The 21,932-nt window shown below is 42.1% G+C and overlaps 2 protein-coding genes across 7 annotated transcripts; one reads left to right on the top strand and one right to left on the bottom strand.

Moving 5' to 3' along the window:
- The first annotated feature begins 331 nt into the window (after positions 1-331).
- Positions 332-14,139, top strand: rac3b (Rac family small GTPase 3b). Of its 3 annotated transcripts, none has more exons than XM_017310907.2 (6): positions 332-550; positions 5,777-5,848; positions 6,617-6,734; positions 7,888-7,950; positions 8,626-8,788; positions 10,212-14,139. In XM_017310907.2, the coding sequence occupies exons 1-6, from the start codon at positions 516-518 to the stop codon at positions 10,271-10,273; spliced, it is 513 nt and encodes a 170-aa protein (XP_017166396.1). In that variant the 5' UTR covers positions 332-515; the 3' UTR covers positions 10,274-14,139. The 3 variants fall into 3 exon arrangements, with proteins under 3 accessions (XP_017166396.1, XP_081456939.1, XP_008436415.1); XM_081600813.1 differs by having other exon boundaries at positions 339-550; positions 6,617-6,791; positions 8,626-8,785; positions 10,213-14,139; XM_008438193.3 differs by having other exon boundaries at positions 350-550; positions 8,626-8,785; positions 10,213-14,139.
- An 834-nt stretch (positions 14,140-14,973) lies between these two features.
- Positions 14,974-21,881, bottom strand: dcxr (dicarbonyl/L-xylulose reductase). 4 transcript variants are annotated; one of them, XM_081600809.1, is made up of 9 exons: positions 21,599-21,881; positions 18,655-18,752; positions 18,213-18,367; positions 18,065-18,107; positions 17,857-17,943; positions 17,622-17,721; positions 16,907-16,971; positions 16,217-16,334; positions 14,974-15,181 (listed from the first exon to the last, which is right to left on the bottom strand). In XM_081600809.1, the coding sequence occupies exons 1-9, from the start codon at positions 21,759-21,761 to the stop codon at positions 15,078-15,080; spliced, it is 933 nt and encodes a 310-aa protein (XP_081456935.1). In that variant the 5' UTR covers positions 21,762-21,881; the 3' UTR covers positions 14,974-15,077. The 4 variants fall into 4 exon arrangements, with proteins under 4 accessions (XP_081456935.1, XP_081456937.1, XP_081456936.1 ...); XM_081600811.1 differs by lacking the exon at positions 21,599-21,881 and adding an exon at positions 20,368-20,720; XM_081600810.1 differs by lacking the exon at positions 17,857-17,943.
- Positions 21,882-21,932: the final 51 nt, after the last annotated feature.

Genomic DNA, 21,932 nt, shown 5'->3' with positions numbered 1-21,932 from the left:
TTTTTAATGTTGAGTAAATTCTTAGAAAGCCACTTTTTACTTTTACTTGAGTATAAATGTTGAAGTAGTGAAACTCTTCATTAAGGTGGAGCCTACTTTGCCCTCTGGTGGTAATGGGACAGGAACAGGAGCCCCAAGTCAAACAGTGTACTACCATGTACTACGTTGGGCCAGCTGTGAGTTTAGTATCTGTTGACAGATGTTAGCCTGATCACTGGGACAATCCCACCCGTGGATCTGACGTCTTAACTGGAAAACGGCCTGGCTGACTGTGACGTCATTTTAACATCCTGGAACGCGGCATTTCCACCGTTTGTCTCTCTGTCGGGCCTGTCCCTTTAACAACACTCGGTTGTTCCCGGAGAAAGTCGGCGCAGTTCGTCATCGACCTCTTTCACTGCGGCTTCATCGCCAGGCGGACTAACCCGCTGCTCTCATCCGATCCCTCAGCGCGGACTGTCGGATCCCTGAACTGTCCAGCCCCGGTTCCCGGAAAGCGTCCAGCTCCTGTCCAAATGCAAGCGATCAAATGTGTGGTGGTCGGCGACGGGTAAGGGCTCTTTCAGCTGATACGGGCCAGTAGCGGAGCATTGCTCATGTGATGCGGCCGCCGACAGACGGATGATGGGAGGATGCTAAGTGGGAAAAGGGATGGGGCTCACGGAGCGCTGCATTGCCTGACCCGTTTTTCTCCGGGTTGGCGGTCGGCTCGCCCCTCTTTTAGCGACTCTCTGGCTGCAACCCGGCCGCTGCAGCGTGCAGGGAGGAGCCGGGCGCCTCGGGAAGCCTCGCAGAGAACACGGCCATCGTAGGCCAGTGGAGGCAGGCTGAAGTGCTGATGCACGCTGAGGAATGCGTGGCCCTCCCTGCCAGCAGCAAGCAGGCCCCGCTATTGTAACCGCTCACCCAGCCCCTTGTCTTCTAGCGCCCAGATTCCTGCCTGCTGCAGCGGCCACCGCTCACGATCCTTAATGCTGTTTTTACTAGATATATTCATAAATGTTGAATGAGTCAGTACTCATATTTTGTTCAAAAAGGCTGAATGTCAGAATACATATCAAAAATAAATAAATAAATTCACAGCTGTAAATTCCTCCTCGGTATAATTCTGGAATAAATCCCGTAATTCTAAAGATTTGTGACGCCATAACTTGCAGCATATGGTGTTCAGAATGTACACATAACCTGCTGAAAGGAATTATTCATGTTACATAAAAAAAAACACTTAAATCTTAAAGTAGTATCATAGATAGTGTGCAGTTTTAAACCCACAGCTCACTGTGGACTCCTATACAGATGCAAAACAATATAAAGATCTTAGAAAAGTTGCAAAAACTGTTAAGAAGTAGAATTGAAATTAAATTAAACTCAAGAAATGCCTGTAAGACTGAATAGATGTATCATTTGTTTTTAAAGGCATCTAAACTTTATTTCAAAAAATTAAAACGTGAGCCTGTCTAGAGCTGCACAATATCAATCAATCTAGTTTATTTGTATTGTACGCATCAGCCACAAGGCAGTTCAAAGTGCCTTACACATCACGTGCCACCATCAAAATCAACACTACACATTTTGATCAATGTTCCAGTAGTTATGAGTTGAAAGCAGCTCTAACCAGGTGAGTTTTTAGCCTTGATTTAAAGGAACTCAGTGTTTCAGCTGTTTTGCAGTTTTCTGGAGGTTTGTTCCAGATTTGATGTGCACAGAAACTGAATACTTCGTAGTGATCATCTCAGTATCAGTCTGCAATTTTATATTTCAAGAGTTCACACTCTACATATCAGTGATATATCTGGCCTTCAAGTGGCTCCATACAGGAGGGAGAGCCAGTGATTCTTAAATATCATCAGTCATTTTGTTACTGAGTTAATCAAAGAGTTTACAGTGGTTTCATAAACCATTCATTTCCTGTTGATTTATGGAAGGAAAGGTAAGCCAGGATTAGTCTTAGATTGGACGTCTTGGAACAAGTTTAGTGATGAGTTTTCCTGAGCTCTGGTACAGACTGTACAGATGTAAAACTGCTAACAACCCTCACACTGTAGGTGTTGACAATGAGCCTGTGCTGTGCTACACACACTTTCACTCCATCCATGTTGTAGAACTGCTCCCAGTTATTCTTAAATGTTGTGGTTTTCTAGAGCCATTTAGGCGCCAGCTGCCATGACAAGAATTGCAACTTGCTCACACCATGAATGGACGTTTTCACATCCTGTGTGTCTTCACTCAGTTCTGTTTCTCATTTTTACCATTTCTAAACAAAAGGTGTTGTTTGCCTCCCGACTCCACTAAGGGATGAGGGTGTCTAGAAAATGGATGGATGGATGGATGGATGGATGGATGGATGGATGGATGGATGGATGGATGGATGGATGGATGGATGGATGGATGGATGGATGGATGGATGGATGGATGGATGGATGGATGGATGGATGGATGGATGGATGGATGGATGGATGGATGGATGGATGGATGGATGGATGGATGGATGGATGGATGGATGGATGGATGGATGGATGGATGGATGGATGGATGGATGGATGGATGGATGGATGGATGGATGGATGGATGGATGGATGGATGGATGCGCAAATTAATCCACAGGTTATTGCTAGGTAACCAAAGAGTGAGTGAGTTAGTTGATGCTAGCTGCTCAACCGCCAGAGAGGTTGAGTGACTAAAGCCTTTCCTTGCCTACATCTCCCAGAATGCTGTGCAGTTCTGGCTCAGAGTTAGGTGAATATTCTATATATTGAAAATTCCATCAAATGTATTATCTATTGAAATTGATCATGTTTTCATTGTAATATATATTATTGTTGATTTATTACCCAGGCCTAAACCCAAGTGTGCAGTATGTGGCTTGTTGCTGTCTCCTCTACTTGGTTGGTTTGTGTAACATTACCACATGTCAATAGCAACCTGTTTGCGTCTCTACAATGAGAACCAAAGTGGCCCTTTTGAGGGGCCCCTGGAGAGCTACCTGTAAAGAGCAGTATGAACCGCCACCAGCATCAATATGTGTGAACATTTCATGTTGCTTTGATGCCTACAGGTTCTCCTCAGTCCTGGGAGGAAGGGAGTGTTGCCATGTTGCCACTGCTACTTTTGTTCTTTCCAGTTGACGGCAAATGTTTTAGCTTCTCATTGAAATTTTAGATTGTTTTTGATTTCCCAAAAAATGATTTATTCAGTTATGTTGGTGAAGTTTTACTTGCAGCCACCATAGGATTGTAGACGACGTAGCGGACTGAGCTGCAGAGGATGAGTTTTCAGGTTCTGTCCTTTCTCCATACAAACGTCACTACCAAGATTCATAGACAGACAGCTCAACCAAAGCTCCAGGTGCCTGCAGCTCCAGGGGCCTGCAGCTCCAGGGGCCTGCAGCTCCAGGGGCCTGCAGCTCCAGGGGCCTGCAGCTCCAGGGGCCTGCAGCTCCAGGGGCCTGCAGCTCCTGGATCTTTGTTGAGGGTTGATTGAAAACGAACCTGTTTTCAGAGCCATCAAATCTGATTTTCTCTAGTTTTATTTTAAGTAGTACATCTGTTATATGTTTTCAATATTTGTGTGTTTTTCTGTCATTCATTGCATGTTGTTTTTGTTTTTTTCTGTGTGTGTGTGTGTGTGCATGCGTATGTGTGCGTGTGTCTGCACAGATGCCTGGGGTTGTGGCATGGTGAGAGCCTGATTGTGGCCTCTGACAGCCTGCTGACTTCCTTGAGACTCAGGGTTGTGTTTTTCCTGGGTTTTAGGCCTGTAATAAGTTTGTGTTTGTGTTTGTGTTTTACATTGTTAGGATGTAAAACACAAACAATATAACAGGATAATGAAACCTGTTATATTGGTTTCATTACTTTTCATACTTTTTCATACTATTATTTTCTATTCTTTCTAATCCTGACCAAAATGTCTTTTCTACTCCATTATTCTTAGAATAATCTTATTATTACTGTACCTATTGGTAATTTGTTAATAACTTCCTTAAACCAATAGATTTTAAGTTTTAAAACCAAGTAAATATTCAGTAATAAATTAGGCACCACTGGTCACATTTACTACTATTTATCAGCTGGGCTCAGGAAGTTAGCTGTGAGCTAATCAGAAGACTATGGGGTGATCACTGGGTTCTCTTCTTCTGTGGAAGTGTTTTCTTTCCACTGAGGCCCATCATCACACCCCTAAAGATCCATCTATCTGGATTCTACATTACAGTCTGCAGTTTAACATTCAGCTCAATTTTAGAACAGTGAATAATAAACTTATAGGTTTCAAAAGCTGATGCCTGACACAGTGGGAGTTTCTGGGTTGCATGAAGTCGACCAACTTCTGACACTATGATCCAGGTCAAGACCATTGGACTCCATTAAAGTCCAGTTATTGGACTGGAAGTCACTGGCGTAGAACCAAGATGCTGCTTACTGGTGTGTTTGAGGTTGCTGGCATGTTGAAACTGTAATTTTATGGTAAATGGGCCCAACAGTTTGAGAAACATCCATATATCATGATGCCTGAGCCACCATGCTTCAGGTTCAGTCCATTCACTCTGAACCAGGTTTTGGTTCTGCTGGAGTTTTTTTCATATTAAAGGGAACTTTTTCCTCTCCACTGTCGCTACATGCATGCTCAGTGTGAGGGATGTTTGAAAAGTCAGTGACACAGTACAAGGTACTATTTCTACATGTTTCTCCTGGAGGAATGCTGAAAGTCAGTGACTCAATCTTTTGGGTTTCCTTAGATAGAAACTTTTCAATCAATTTGAATAATAAACTGAACCTGAACTATACATTGGATTGACTGAACTTTTTTCCCCCTTGCTTATAAATAAGAGATGATGTGTTATGAACTGAATTGTAGTGTGACACAAATTCAGTTTTGTTTTCAGACCCCTGACCTTGAAAACAACAATGCTGCTTTCAAATGTTGCTCCATTTTTCTTTAAGTCAGTGGATTGGCTCTTCAGTTAACTGCAACCTCTTCAGCACATGTTGTTTTCTTCTACAGAGGTTTAGTGTCTTGTAATTGAACTGTGTGGTTTGAATACAAGTTTAAAGCATAGGCATGTTGCAGTTACACAGCTGTTAGACAAATAGTGATTTCTCTTAATGTCCATCATATTGTAGCTTGAGTTTACCCTCTGGTTTGTATTTTAAAGTCAACACAAACCTACATGGAGGACTGGCTGTATAGTTAATGAATAATCAAACATGGTACTTTTCAAAAGGGACATTAATAAAAAATGAGTTGGAGGCATTGTCTGACTGGAAGTGGACATCTTTCCTATCCTAGAACCAAGTATTTCCTTTTCCTAGAGTAATCTGCCTTTGTCCCCCTCCCCAAAGCCCCTTCCACTCACAGTCTGAACAGCCAGGAAACAGTGTGTGATTGTTTGGGGCCAGCCTCCCAGATTTACAGGGTCCTTGCATTAACAGTACTATCGTTAATGTCCATGCTATCGTCAGTCTGAGGACAGTCCTGCAGCCTGTGAGTCCAATATAGGAGGGGAGCAGGTCCTGTGTGTGTGTGTTAGAATGAGCTTGTGCTCACAGTAGTGGGAGGAGGCTGTGTCACAGAGGGCCACTGTGTTCATGGGCAACATGAATCTGGGCCAGTGTGTGTGCGGCCCAGTGGAGGGGAGTAGTAGCCTGTCCACACACTCCACCTAAAGGCATGTCAGACATTATTGACTCATCCACACACTCCGTACAGACATGACTGCTCCATTTGTGCATGTATGGACCTGTTTGATAAATGTGCCCTCGTTTCTCTTCTTCCTCAGGGCTGTGGGAAAGACCTGTCTGCTGATCAGCTACACCACCAATGCCTTTCCTGGTGAATACATCCCCACTGTGTGAGTGAGCCGTAAACACTTCCACTGGAGGAAGAAAAAAAGCAACCCGTGCTGATGACACAGTTTACCCTGACAGTTAGGGATGATGGTGCTACAAAATAACATGCAGAATACTAATTAGTAAACAGTTTCTGTTAAACATGGCATGTAGAATATACTAAAGAAAGTACACCCTCTATCATGATAAGCACAAATCAACAGGCCAGGATAAAACACAAAGCCTTCATTTCTTTACCAGAAACAAAGAGAAACCGAAGCAGTGAGTGGAAACCCTCTGCCACAAAGTCACAGTGTGAAGAACAACCGTAGATCTTAACGAAGGTCACATCGATAATGTAATATATAATATGTTTACTGACTGGGACTTTTGTACATAAAATAAATGTGTTTAATTGCATAAAAATTTGTAATGCCTTAAAATCAATGTAATTAATCAATTACATTGATCTTTGCATTGGTCTTATTTAACATATAACACATAAATCAAAAAGTGAATCATGAAGAGCAAAAAAGAAAAACACATGTAAGTCACATCACATAAGTCAAAGAACTATACAATTTATGAAAAAGAGTCTGACGTAGCTAGAACTGTAGCTAAAGGGTGTTTCAGCTTTTCTCCAGAACCTCGTCTGAACAGCTTCTGATCTAATTCTGAGGTTTACATCTGTTTTTGCTGCCATCCATTTCTTTATCAGGACTCAGATCAGCTGGGAGTTTGTACAATTCATGCTTGTTTTTTCTGACTGTGTGCTCTCCTGTCTGTTCTAGCTTCGACAACTACTCTGCCAATGTAATGGTGGATGGGAAGCCAGTGAACCTGGGCCTCTGGGACACGGCAGGACAGGAGGACTATGATAGATTAAGACCATTGTCTTACCCACAGACGGTACTCCGACTCCTTCCTCCCAAAATCACTTCCTCTCTCACACACTGTCATGTAGGAGCAACTGTATGGACAAATGTACATATAGGGTCATATAACCAAGTGAAAAATTAGGACCCTCCATTAGAGGCTGCATAAGAAAAGTTCATTTCTGTTGCATTTTAAAGGAAAATTGTTCTGATGTTTGCTTACACAAAACTAATCAGGAGATCTGTAGTTTAGGCAGATGCAGTTAGCCATTCAAGCCAGTAGGTGGCATATCCCTCGATAAAAACTCAAATAAATTACTGACTATACCTAAATGAATTCATAATACAGTAAATGTTTATTATATAAATATTTTAAGCAACTTACAAAAAATACTTAGCTTAATTTTTTGTCTTCAACTAAATTTCCCAACAAAGCTGCCAGGTAACATCTGGTTTTCCCATTTCCTGATATTCTGTGGTGATATTCTGAGTCGTATATTTTTAAATTTGAAAAACAAATGTTTCCACATTCATTTTGAACTGTTTCCCGCCAGCGCGCCTGGGACCTCTGGTCACCGACCAGACTTTGCCAGTGTCAAGAAAACAGCATCATAAAATGATTCAAATAAATAAATATATAATTCACTGCAAAGGATTAAAATCAGCACATCTAAGAAACTAAAATAAATGAAAATATGTAAAACAATCATGTTTTTAGCTCTAATGAGGTGTTCACGTGGAAAAAAGCTTTCAGTTGCTTTATCAATAAGACATTAGTGTTAAATGTTGAGAAAAGAGTCTGTTTCAAAGGCAGACAGAAAGACACTACGGGAAGTGTTTGTTTATATTTAACAGAACACTTTAATAAGGTTTTTATTCATTTTTTAAGACTTTTTAAAATATTTTTATTAATATTAAATTTCCACATATCCAAATATTTTAGAAAAACACACGACTGACCGTCTGGTATAAGGAAATGTCAATTAAAGTAAAACAGGAATTATACAACTTCCTGTAGCTCACAGAATCTAAAGCTTCATATTATTTGATAATTGGCCTATAGATAGTGATCCAGAAATTAATTTATCCAGTTATTCTATAAATAAACTCGTGGCCACGAACACACTCACACTCACACAAACATACAGATTTCCTGTCAACCAGCGATCTCTCTGATTCTCTCCCAGGATGTGTTCTTGATATGCTTCTCCCTGGTCAGTCCGGCCTCTTTTGAGAACGTCCGAGCTAAGGTCAGTACGCTGACTGACCGCCCGTCCCCCTTCCATTACCCCGCTTGAGCCGAGTCTGACCACTAGGAGGCACATCTATAGCGCCCCCTGGCATTAGAGACGGCCACTGCAGATGTTCAGTCCTTGGCTTGGAATGGTCAGAAGTTAAGCTGACTCCGTCTGAAGCCGGAGCAGAGAGCCGTTGCAAAGCGAGGCCTGAAGCAGTGCTGGCACTCTGCGGAGGGAGAGGCGGCCGCTGAGGTTTGGCGTGCTGAGCATAAAGAAATGCTCTCATGTGAAATCACACCTTGAACAAGGTCCCACCTCCCTCTGCAGAACTTCCTCATCATGTCATTTAAACTTGTTCAACCTTCAAATTATTTGTAGATAACTTTTATGAAAAATATTTTTTATATATTTGCTGAAGCTGTCACTATATCGGTGTAACATGAGACAGGTAATCTGTGAAAAAAATTGTCATCACATGGTGACAGTTTCAACCAATATGTAAAAAGATATTTTTGAAGTTCCATACTGCAGCTTTAACCTTTCCTTCATGTCGCTCATCCTTGTGGAGAGGCGTGTAACACTCGTCCTCTGCATCCAGCTAACTCTCCTGTTTCTTGTCTCCACTGACATTGTCTCTCTGTAAATCCACTTGTGCACACGTCCCTGTGTGCGCCTCTGGTGCTGTAGTGGTACCCAGAGGTGAGACACCACTGCCCCAACACACCCATTATCTTGGTGGGGACGAAGTTGGACCTTCGAGATGACAAGGACACCATCGAAAGGCTGCGGGACAAGAAGCTGTCTCCCATTACCTATCCTCAGGGTCTGGCTATGGCGAGGGAGATCGGTGAGAGCAGCGCAGACAGAACACATTTGTTAGCACTCATTTATGAGTAATGCAGCTAGAATGGAGAATATGAACTCAAAGTGAAGGATGGGTGATTTAGGTAGTTTACTATGCAGAGTTTACGTTTCTTTAGATGTGATGTAGTGGCCACTGTGGTGGTTTAGTCTTAAAGGGACAGTATTATGGAAAATCGACTCTTTTTAGCTGTAATGCTATTTCCTCATCAAAAAAATATCTGGAGTGTTGCTTTGATTCTTTCATACGTGTTTGAAAGAATCAAATCCTTCAATCCCCATGGCAACCATTCAGCTGTGCAAAACACTTCGATGGACCTAGCTCCGCCTCTGATGTGCAGCTCCTCCTTGGTTTCACAGTTTCCAGGTTTCAGTCTCACAGAGCAGCCCTCCGCATCACACCCAACTCAGCTCCTTCAGACTAGCCAGCAGCAACCTTGTACAACTGTACATCTGCTGAGCTCATTATAGGAGCTACTTCTCAGCGCAGTACTGCTAAAAACATTGTTAAAAGGTTAATAGAGGAGCCTCGTTGTGATGACTTCCTGAAGGTGGAGTGGCAAAAAGAGCAGAAGTGTTTTAAAGAGAGAAGCCCAATTTCAAGTTGTTAAATTACACAGTCAACTTTATTTTAAGTTATGTTATGTATATAGATAGATAGATAGATAGATAGATAGATAGATAGATAGATAGATAGATAGATAGATAGATAGATAGATAGATAGATAGATAGATAGATAGATAGATAGATAGATAGATAGATAGATAGATAGATAGATAGATAGATAGATAGATAGATAGATTTATTTATTTATTTATTTATTTATTTATTTATTTATTTATTTATTTTATTTATTTATTTTTTTTCAGCAAAACTTACCAAAGCATAAAAAAATCAGTCTCGGTTCAGTTGGGTTGACCTCTGGTGCGTTTCAAATGCATATGTGGATGCGCTCCAAAAGCAGGAAGCGGACTACAGCGCAGGGCATTCTGTGTAAATACAACCAAAACAAACATGCAAGTCTAGCACTAGCAGGACAAATGGCTTGTTTTTTGTTTACATTTTGGTGAAGAAGGAAATTGTGCTCAGTGTCTACTTCAGAGGTTTTTGTGTTGTGTTTCTTGGCGCAGCGCCCCCACAGGTGAGGGTGGGGGGTACAGGTTGCTCAAAGGGTTTCATTTGTTTGACTCAGTGTCTTGTGGAAGAGAATTGGAGCATCTGAAAATGAAACAAACGTTGCAACTTTGGCCCTCAGTCGAACCGAGTCTATCAGACTATCAGGTGTGAAAGCACCCTTAAACTCTATGTTCTTTTCAGATACTCTATCTGTAAACATGTAGAGTACATGTTGGGCATCCTGTTAGAACTAGGATGTTCACCCTTCTCTCTCACAATGTCTTCCTGGTCCTCAGGGGCTGTGAAGTACCTGGAGTGCTCCGCACTGACCCAGCGAGGCCTGAAGACAGTATTTGACGAGGCCATCCGAGCCGTGCTCTGCCCTCCACCAGTGAAGAAGAGAGGGAAGAGATGCACCATGTTCTGAGGAAGAGGCACTGCTACACCACATCATCATGAACAACACACACACTTTCTTTGAAAGAATGAGAGCTAAAACTGGTGAGAGTGAGTGTGCAGTTCAGTGATTGCTTTCTGTAGTCTTTTTTTTATTTTTCAGAACCATATTGGTTAGATGACCAACATTCATTTTTTTAACCATTCCTGAATAAGATGGTAGGTTCCTTGTGAATGGCACTGACTGTCCGTCTCCGTTGTACTGTTGCCAGGAGGACTGCAGCTTTCCACAACCATCTTTCTACTGCTCTCTTCTCTCTCAGCCATGCTTGCTTAAATTAACGCAGTGGTAATTACACAGAACGTCAGGTGTTGATAGGTTCAGGGTTGAAGTTACCCTCAGCTCCCTGTCTAAGATCAGCTCATTCAGCCCTGAAAACCTCCTGGCTGCTAATGCTGCATTCCAGTTACCTGGTAAGTCAGAACTTAGAACTGGGTTTGACGTCAGACCTGGCGCTCCAGTTAGAAAGTCGGGATTTGAACATGGCAACGCTCATAAACATTGTTCACAGTATCTCTTACAAACATCGTTTTAAGCTTTACTTTTGATAAGGAAACACCATTTTTAATTTGTTCAGTTTAGAGTTACAGGCACTACATGTGATATTGATTTTTTTCTTACATGTGTGTTTTGCAAAATAAAAATGTTTCCACTTCAGCTTACTACTGTTGATGTGAGGAGCAGCCATACTGAAGCGCGAATGTTGGAGTTGCTCCACTTTCCCTTTGGGAAATCTGACTTCAGACAGCGTTCCAGTTGAATTTTCCGCCCAGGAAATCGGAATTTCCCAGTTCCGAGTACAACTGGAACGCAGCATATCACAGCTATCATTTTCTGAGCTGCACTTTGAGATAATAAGCATGACTAGCTGTGTAAAAACATCCTGGTCAGACCACCTGAGAATGGCAAGAAGTTGATTACTGACCGCTGAGTTCAGATCTGCAGCTCAGACTAATGTGGCAGAAAGCACAGCTTACGTTTTAGGCCTAAAGAAAATAGGTAAAATATTTAACACAGCTGTATCATGTGATCTGAGGCTTTTTAAAAAAGATGGCCAATAATTATAATAATTCATCTCCAGCCTGTTTGTCATTTTTTACAGAAAAGCTGCGAGCAGTCAGGGTAACACACTGTGGTTATGCCAACTAAGCTATAATTATTTATCCATGAGAATTTAGCTCAGCTGTAACTTCTCACCTGCCTTCCTTTATTTTCATTTGTATAGAAACAATGTGAAGTCATAATGTCATAATAGCTTTTTCATTTTCGAAGGAAATTCTTTAAGCTTGAAACACTTAACTCGACTTCCTGGTTTCCTAGAAGCTGGGATTTGGGCTGAGAGCTCATCTGGTGCCAGTGAGGCTCATCAAACCAGTGATTCTGCTATTCAACACTCAATTCTGGCAAGCAGCTGATCTTAGACAAGAATCAGTGGGAAACTTCAACTACAGTCAGGAAATCAGAGCTGCTTTGTAGGTTTGCCTTCAAAAAATCAAAAGTCTCTAATTTCTGTTGTAGTTTAAATTTAGCACAGAGAAACAAAATGTCAGCGAAAGATCCAGAAAACAAAATGTAATTTTGATTCAAATTTTCTTCAGAAGTATTTGATCAAAACCTGCTGTGATGCTGGTGGAAGAGGCTGTTTGGAAGCACAGCGGCCTGCTGGACCATCAGCAGGTCAGACAGATCTGAGTAAGGAGCGCTAGAAACCTTTCAGCACGGTGCGTCTGCAGATCTGAGCTCTGGAAGCCGTTGCCATGGTGATGTGTTTTAGTCCATGCTTACCGGTCGTGGTTCAGTTTACAGCCCCTCACATTCATCCTGTACCTAGGGCTGAATATTCAATATCCAGAACCAGACAGCACTCTGGGAGATGTAGGCAGGGGAAAGGCTTTAGCTGCTCAACCTCTCACAGCTAAGCAACAACCTGTTGAGTAACTTGCGTAGCAGCTGTTTCAGGTTTTGCCACTGTTCCTCATAACTGCTAAAAACTAAAAACAGTAACATGGAGTGAAAACTAGATAAAAACAGGAAATTCACACCACCGGTTTGGTAGTACTTCAGATATTTAAAACAAAAAAACGCATCAATAATAATTGATATTCACTGATGTGAAACTCTTACATTGTGACAGGTGTTTTTGCCGTATCGTTCGACCCTACCAGCTCTCAGCAGGTCGAGTTGATACCATAGAGGTTGGCTTTAGTCTCAATATCTCCTCACCACATGACACCTGCAGAATGAAGAACCTGGTCATGTGCCTTCTCCATGGGGAGCTGAACTTTGACCTTCAAGTGAAGATCAAAGTTCAGGAATCACTACACTGACAAAGTAGTCAGTGTAGTGATTCCCTTCTGCTGTGGTTCAGATGCTCCTGGCTTCTCGTTTGTCATCCACCCGGAGGTGGGACCCTTCATGGAGCTGCAGACTGAACACACTGCATGGTCATTAACTGGCGTTACCTAGCAACCAAACCTCAGACTGAAGTTCTTGTCCCCTGATGTCCTCTCTGAGTGGGCTGCTGTCAGAAACTGATTCTGCAGACAGAAGACACCTGGGTAGTATCTGTTACTGATGGATTGATGAACTGATTGTAATCTGTGTGCCTTTTGGTCGCCCAAACTCCATCCGCTTTGCAGGGGATCAAATACTTCAGTGTTTCCGGGTCTATTCTGTGTCTGACTGTTAAATGAATCTACCACAACATCACAAACCATGTGATCCTCAGTAAGAAGGCAAACCTACAGAAACAGCAGAGCTTTCTCTTATTTCCTACTCTGGAGCCGTGGACGTGCGTCAGACTAGCATGCCAAACATGGAGCTGTCCAACCTTGCTGCCTGAGATCTGCCTTCGGAAAGGGAGGAGCTTGCATGGTCTTAATATGCTCTGTCTTCATAATCCCACTGATTAGATCTACTCTCTGTTCATGTGTGTGTGTGTGTGAGTGAGTTTGTCACAGGCATGTAAATAGACGCTGGTATTTGTGTGTGAACAGGCTCGTGTCGGTAGCAGTGACACGGTGTTGATCGGGATGGCGACTAAAGATAACATTGTTTTAAGCCAAGTTTTTTAGTGTCCAGTTTTTGGTACAATTTCATATTGTAGTAATACACAGGAGTTTTCAAAAATTGTGTGGACATTAAGGCAGAAAAAAATAGAATTTTAATTACATCTAGTGATGTACAGAATGCGCAACAAATTAGGAATATCTGTATGTACCTAAATATGTACCTTCCTAAAAGTGAAACAGTTAACTTTAAAGGAATTCTAGTTGCTCATGTTGAATTTACAAGTGTTGCTAACAGTGTATAGTATAAAGGGGCCAATCTTTGTGCAGTTTGTCATTACAGCAAACAGTGCAGATTGCACCTTTATGAGCAGATTTTTCTCTCTGGTTGCAGGGCTGCGTTGGAGGGTGGGTGGAGGGGGGCGGTCTCCCTCACCCTGCAGGGCTGCCTGTCATGCTGTGTGGTTGAATCATGTCATGTGGTCCTGCCTAGCTAAGGTGTCGATATGTAGCTGAGAAACACAGCAAAAGAAAAAAAAAACTGTAATACTATTATTGCATGGAAGTTTTCTGGTTGTTTGGCCCACTGTAAATCTTCTGAGAGCTTGTACGATGAAATGCATCGGCCATGTACGTATGTAATGTAAAATGACTTGTATACTTGTTTCAGCTGTTTGTCTTCTTTTTTATTAATTCACATGTTGGTGTGGTTAAAAAACTCATTTTTGTATACTAAATACAAATGTATACGTAAAGAACATAGCTTGCTGTCGTGATTTGACATGATACGCAGAGGAATCAGTGTCATGTGTTTGACACGCTGCAGTGTTTGAAGGCAGTGCATGTGAGTGGTGAAGGGAGGAGTTTAATCTTCACTGGAAAGCTTTTTAAAATGTATGAAAACATTTTTTTCTTCCGTTTGACATGAACTCAGAATATTTCCTGTTTTGGCTCAGTTACCTGAAATATTTCTGTTTGCTAATTGCCAGAATAGGCTGCACAGTGGCGCAGCTGGTAGAGCTGTTGCCTTGCAGCAAGAAGGTTCTGGGTTCGATTCCCGGCCCCGGTCTTTCTGCATGGAGTTTGCATGTTCTCCCTGTGCATGGTGGGTTTTCTCCGGGTACTCTGGTTTCCTCCCACAGTCCAAAAACATGACTGTCAGGTTAATTGGCCTCTCCAAATTGCCCCTAGGTGTGAGTGTGTGTGTGCATGGTTGTTTGTCCTGTGTGTCTCTGTGTTGCCCTGCGACAGGCTGGCGACCTGTCCAGCCTGCGACCTGCCTCTCGTACCTGCCTGCGACAAACTGGACCTGTTGCAGGCTGCACCTGCCTCTCTAGTGAGGTGTTGTGGGCACAAGAACAAGATCCCCAGATACTTAAATTCATCCACTTGAGGCAGGACGACCCCCCTGACCCGGAGACGGCACTTTTCCGGCTCAAGACCATGCCTCGGATTTGGAGGCACTGAGCCTCATCCCTTTAATCAGTCCAGATGATATGTTTTTTATGCTTTTATTTCACTGAGATCTACATCTACACCTTGGATGTAATTTTTTGATGTTCAGAACCCCACAGAAAAGGTAAGAAAAATGATTAAACAACAATAAACCCATTTATTTTGGAACATCTGAATGTCCAAATAAAACCCTGAGCTGTCAGCATGTCTGCCTCTGATCAGCTGGAAGTCCTGGTGATGTTCAGCAGGCCAGGTGGCCTCCGTCCACTGGCAGGGCCACTCCGTTAATCATGCTGCTCTTCTCACTCAGCAGGAACAAGATGCTATTCACCACGTCCTCCTCCTCTGCACACACGCACACATGCATGTTTGTCACATTATCTTTGTGGGGACTTTCCATTGATTTCTACACACAAACACACACTTCAGCTTCGAGCAAGTTTCTACAAACTACATTCATTTAATCTATTCAATTGGAGAAAAGGGAGAGAAAATTGAAACCAGAGAATTTTCTGCAATAAAACAATAAAAGGTGTTTTATTTGGTAAATCGAACCTGCTAACAGCATGCAGCAGATCATTGAACTTTTCTGGTTGTGTGTCCATTAGATTCAGATTCCACTCTAGCTTTTATCATCTGATGCTGATTAGTAAAATCAAGGATTATCTTCCCCATAACGCCCTTGATGTGGTTATTCACGCTTTTATTACTTATGTATTCCCTCCACTGGCTGCCCGTTTCTTTTAGAACCGAAACTAAAATCTTGTTTCAGTTTTTAAATGACTCATCTTTTCAAATCGACTTTTAATACCAGACAACATAACGATTAGACCAGTTCTTGTTTGTCTTATAAAAACATTATGTAAATATCTTGTTTCAGCTGTAAGTCAAACTTAGTTTGGTCAGAAAACATTCGAATGATGTTTTAAACAGTTTTCTATATGAAAACAAGATTACGTTTTACCATAAGAACAATTCTAACAGTTTGTTTCAGCAGTCTGGTCGGTGTTAGTATATTTCTCGTAATGCAGTTACAGGTGATTTCTGTAACTGCATTACGAGAGTTAGTGAACAATGAGTTCACTAACTCATTTTCAGAATTGTGATAATCATTGGATTTTCTAAAGTAATTTTTTTGTGTGTGAAAATTGTAAAAATGTTTTAAAGAAATCATAAAAGGCTGTGAAGGTTGAAGAGGACTTGCATACTGAAGAAATATTTCAGTTATTGAAGTGATAAACTGTCAGGATGAAAGCGAGTCACACTCTGGTCAAGTTTCAGATAAAAGTACTGGTAAACTCTCTGAAAGCTGCTTATTTAAGACCACAGATTACCAAACAACACTTGTGAGGACACAAGGTCGTGACCTTTGTATCTGACCTGCGAAGCGGCCCAGGGGGATGCGGGACTTCATGGTCTGGGCTTTTTCCGGATTACTCCAGCCCAGGCGACCCATCTTTGTCATAACAACTGTAGGGTTGACGCTGTTCACACGTATCTGATGGGACCACAGAACACGTTTCTGAGTCAGCACAGACAGCAGCATCACGGTGTGTGTGTAGAACACACACTCTGACAGGAGTTTATGTTGCTAAGTCACTGATGCCTTGGTTTTTGAGAGGAAGCTCTGTCAGTTAAAGGTTTCTGCTGCCAACATGACCTGGGAATGTTTCTGTGTGGAAATAATATCAGAGGTCATGCAGAAAACTTTTTAAAAACTTTGGACAGTAACTGTCAGTGTTGTTGCTACGCAGACTGGATACATGCTGAACTTAGGCTTTATAGACAAAGTTATATTTAAGGTTAAATTAAAGCTAAGAGGTGCTTGCCTATATATGGATGTTATTTAGAATATGCTGAAACCTACTTTCATGGATTAGAGGCCACTTTTGGACCTTTAATTCTAAAGTGACTTTTTGGATTAGAGGTCAAACAGCTTCAGGAAACGAGAGAAAGAGAACAGCTGTCCTCTGATCAAGAAGAGTTCTCTGGAACTGTTCTGGTGTTTAAAACAGACGGAGGTTGGGCTCCTTTAATGGATCCTTCCTGGAGGTTTGAGTGAAGCAGTACCTGATGGGGTCCGAGCTCTAGGGCCATCACTTTGGTCAGCATGTCCAGGGCCCCTTTAGTGGTACCTGAGCAAAGCAGAACGACACAGCAACTCTCACTGTAAGTGATTACTGGTACATCAAAGTTAGAATACTGTGAAAAAGTGCAATATTTCTGGCCCGTTATCTTAGAAAGGGAAACTCATTATGTATTATAATCAAATAAAATACAAAGTGATGTTTCCCAAGCCTTTGTTTGTCATTTTGATGATTATGCAAATTCAGTGTCTCAGAAAATCAGAATCATGTAAACGAGGTCATTAATGGAAACTCCTGGTGTCAGCACCAGTCAGCTGATTAACTAAAACACCTGCAGAGGTTTCCTGAGCCTCCAGGGTCACTCTGGGTCAGCAGGACACAATCATGGTAAGGTGAGGGGGATCATGTTTTTCTGGTTCTGGTCCACTGGGTTTCCACAGTCAATGCAGCGTCGACCAGGAGACAAGGTCGTGACCTTTGTATCTGACCTGAGCCACAATCATTAAAACTGCAAAGGACAAAAGCTAGAAATATTTCAATATGTGCAATGAATCTCTTGAAAATGAGCGTTTCACTCTCTGAGAGGCCTGGCAAAAAATATTGCACTTTTATGCAATATTTCATTTATATTTCTTCTGTTTGTTTCTCAAATTGTGGTGAAGGAGAAGACGGTGAATGTCAAGCTGTCTGTTCCTCACAGTAAACAGTGTGATCCCTCAGGGCGCGCTGAGACGCCTGGCTGGACACGTTGACGATGGAGCCACCCGACCCTCTGGTCTTCATCCCACCAGCCACCATCTCACAGACAGAAACAGATAGCTTCAGTTGTTTACAGTAAAAGGATTGCATGGCCCATCTAACTATATATATATGTGTGTGTGTATGTGTGTGTGTGTGCGTGTGTGTGTGTGTATTGAGGAGTTAAGCATTCACAGCCATCAGCAGTTTTGTGTTTTTGCTACATGCGGCACAGCGTAAAGTCCACCTCAGAGTGCCAGTGGCAGATGTTTTAGGGTTATTCTGAGGAAATCAATAGTGAGGAAGAATGTGAATAAAGTGTTTTGATGAATTCAATAAATGAATTTAATGTAGATGTACATTTGCAGCTTAATAAGCAGATTTTACTTAAGGGCTGTTTTACCTGAGAAACGTGTAGCACAGCTTTCACATTCACGTTAAACAGCCTGAAAAACAACAACAGTTGTTTGATATCAATAACTCAGTTCTTGTCCTCATCCTTTGACCTGAGCTTCATCTAGGAGAATAAAATGGTGTCATTCTGGTCTTACAGATCAAACTGGTCAGGCGTGACCTCCAGGAACGGCTGCAGTTTGGTGCAGGCGGCATTGTTCACCAGCAGATCAATGGGGCCGACATCCTTCAAGGCAGCCTCGGTGGCGGCCCAGTCCGCCAGGTCCACACACACTGGGATGATGGCTGGACACTGGAGGTGGGCGAAGGAGGAGGGTCAGAGTATTTATTTTCAAAGTGAAAGCAGAGACAGAATGAACAAGAAGTCTGCAAACTATAGAAATCCAAACTGTGAAGGAGTTTGTATCAAATAAGAACGGGGATGAAGTAGTGTGTGTGTGTGTGTGTGTGTGTGTGTGTGTGTGTGTGTGTGTGTGTGTGTGTGTGTGTGTGTGTGTGTGTGTGTGTGTGTGTGCGTGCGTGCGTGCGTGCGTGTGTGTGTGTGTGTGTGTGTGTAGGGAGTCGCTACAGGGGGGTTACCTCTTGCACTAAACTGTCGAGGTCAGCCTGTGTCCGTGTGACTGCAGTGACCCGCGCCCCGCAGCGTGCCAGAGCCAGAGCCGTGGCCCTGCCGATACCTGAAACACAAAACATAGATCATCATCCAAACTGAAGCTGCCAGTACACACAAATCCACGAACACGCATATGCACGCACACATTCGATTCAAAAATACTTTATTGATCCCAAAGGGAAGTTAAATGTTGCTGTAAGTCATATCAATTCCATCCATCCATCCATTTTCTTTACACCCTTGTCCCTTGGTGGGGTCAGGAGGGTTGCTGGTGCCCATCTCCAGCTAACGTTCTGGGCGAGAGGCAGGGTCACCCAGGACAGGTCGCCAGGCTGTCGCAGAGCATCACAGAGACACACAACCATGCACACACACACTCACACCCAGGGACAATTTGGAGAGACCAATTAACTGTGGACTGTGGGAGGAAACCCACGCATGCACAGGGAGAACATGCAAACTCCATGCAGAAAGACCGGGGCCGGGAATCAAACCCAGAACCTTCCTGCTGCAAGGCAACAGCACTACCAACTGCGCCACTGTGCAGCCCATCATATCAATTCAAATTTGTCAAAGAGTTATTGTACATCCTGATGGCTGTGGGCAGAAAGAATCTCCTGTAGCTGCCTGTATGCAGTGAATCTGAAGAAACCTCTGACTGAAGGCGCTCTGTCTACGACAGCCTCATAAAGAGAAGATCAGGGTTGTCCATCATTTTCTTGATTTTATGTCAAATCCGTCTTTGCATCATCATCTCCAGAAGTTCCACACACACAAATATTTTTCAAAATGTTTTTGGGAAAAAAAATTTTTTTTAAATGACAAAAATCTTTTTATCACTTCATTTGTGATAATTGTTGTACAATACTGTACAACAATTTATTTTGAAAGCAGTGAGGAAACTGGATCAATGGTAGCAATTTATCGCCCACCAAGCCTCAAACACCCAGAGTATGATGACTGGATTGTGACGGAGAATAAAGAACACAGAGACCTGAATCTACAGATTCCCAGTGAGGCACTGTTTGTCAGGCGGCAGCCTTATTACTGAATGGATTCATTTAATTTATACACCAAATAGTTACAAAGTTAAAAATATACATATTTTTTTATTTGATGTGAAAAAAAACTAAATGTGACAAGTCTATAACTATTCAGCCTTTGTGATGACAACCCCGATCTTCCTTCTGAAGTGTCTAAAAGTCAAATGGTGAATTCAGTAAACTGAACACTAACTGTGAATCCCTGAGTTCAGAGCAGAGAAACCAAGTAATGAAGTCAGACGAACAGACTCCAGAATATCTCAACATGTTCTAATTTGACTTTCAAAAAGTGGAAACAAATTATACAGTTCAGGTCATCCAGTCCAGAACTGACCAATGACGTCACGTGGTGCAGGAATCTCTTCTGAGGATCACTTCATGATCCGTTTCACTAAATTAACTTTAATAATATTCATTTGTAGAATATTTCAGTCAGTCAAGGATTGACGTGTGAATATAACGGTAAAATGGGGCTGAAGCCGTTAGACACGTAAAACATGTTTTTCTCGCGCTAATGGTGAGATAAAGTTATTAAAAACACTGGAATGAGAGACAACTTCCGCATAAACACAGAACTGAACCCGCTCTGCATGCCGGTGTTACCGTCAACACCGGTCCTCTGAGGATTATTCCCACCTTTTCCTGCTCCTGTAACCAGCGCCTGTTTGCCTAAAAATGAAATCTCCATGTTCGGTTCGGTTCGGTTCGGTTGATATCAGCTGCAAATAGACAACACACAGCAGCTTCAGTCACGTTTCCGGTGGATCCGTCACAGTTGAACTGAGACGGTCCTTCATGCGACTGATACCGTGAAGAGATTTGTAGGCAGGTCCGGGTTCAGAAACCCAACCTTTAAGTCCAGGAGGAAAGTCCCGTTTCATTTCCAGGTCAGAGTTGCTGCTCTGAGCTGGTTTTTACATGACCGTTCAACTAAACCCTCAACATAGCACAATTTCCCCTCCACAGGTTCGGATTGGGCTGGAAGCTCACCTGCCACACTGATAAACAAAAGCAACAACAAAAAAACGTCATAATTTTGAAATAATCTCCCATTATCATTGAGCAATCTCAGAATAATGAGGATAAAGTTTTGTGTTTTGGGCTACCACAGCTTTCAAATCAACTCCATGTACTGATGCGTTTAGGAATCAACAACAAATTGCTGATACACTCGCACCCAAATGTGCGATTCCAGGTGCGTCATAACCTGACCATAACCTGACCATAGTCCACGACTCACTCACTCACCGGCCATCCGTCCTGCTGCTCTGACAATTAATCGCATAACCACACATTCTGTGGATTTTTCATCTAAGCACTTAAGCTTATCGTATACAATATATGATATACATAAGAAAATGAAAATAATTCATTTTTAAAAATAAAATAAACATTTTATTGCCCAAGCATTCCTTTAGTGAGCCCTTTTGGGTGGTTTTTTTTTTGTTTGTTTTTTACAGGATTGGAACCAGGTGAAGGTAAAACTGTCGCTCATGACTTCTGGATAGAACAGAAAGTTTTTTTTGTTTTTTATGGGCTATTCGTTCAGCAAATGGGCGTTTTTTTTAGACAGTATACTCCAGTTAATGATTAATCAGTTCCTAAATTAGTGTACATTATTTCGATCATTGATTAGTCGTAATTAATCAGACTGCTTTGATCTCCTTTAGACAAGTCTGTAGGTTTTATTGGGACTCAAACATTTGCAGTCCAGTTATTAATCAGTCCATGTCCTCTCTAGCCCACATAGAACCTTGGTTTCTTATCTTCTGCTTAAGTTTAGTGATATTTTTGGCTTGTTTGCATTAAGTTACTTCCTCCAGCTGATCCCTTAAAGTTCTCTCAAAGATCGACTCCTAATTATTACCTTGAGTTTTCTGGCGTGATGTTTTTGAAGGTCTATCTGGATTGACCCTCACCATAAACTTCCTGGATTTTTTTAGGAATGGTCCTTCATCTGGTCCAGTGTGTTCTGACGGAGCCTCTTTGAGGATGATAGTTGATTCCAGAACTTTGAATGCATCGCTCATAGGTCAAGTTCTCCAAGCAATCATTTGCCAGAAATCTTCAGATTTACAAGAGATACTAAAAAATGTTTGCAGAAGTCAGTCAACATATACATCTTCACTCTCCTGCTTCCATTCATCCAGTTTTAGAGTTTAACGGCAGGAAATGAGCGACCTTTTATGAACCCAGAGAAA

This window comes from Poecilia reticulata, chromosome 19, assembly GCF_904066995.2.
Source record: "Poecilia reticulata chromosome 19, P_reticulata-male-v2, whole genome shotgun sequence".
Classification (NCBI taxonomy): domain Eukaryota; kingdom Metazoa; phylum Chordata; class Actinopteri; order Cyprinodontiformes; family Poeciliidae; genus Poecilia; species Poecilia reticulata.
This window is presented reverse-complemented; position numbering and strand designations above follow the sequence as displayed.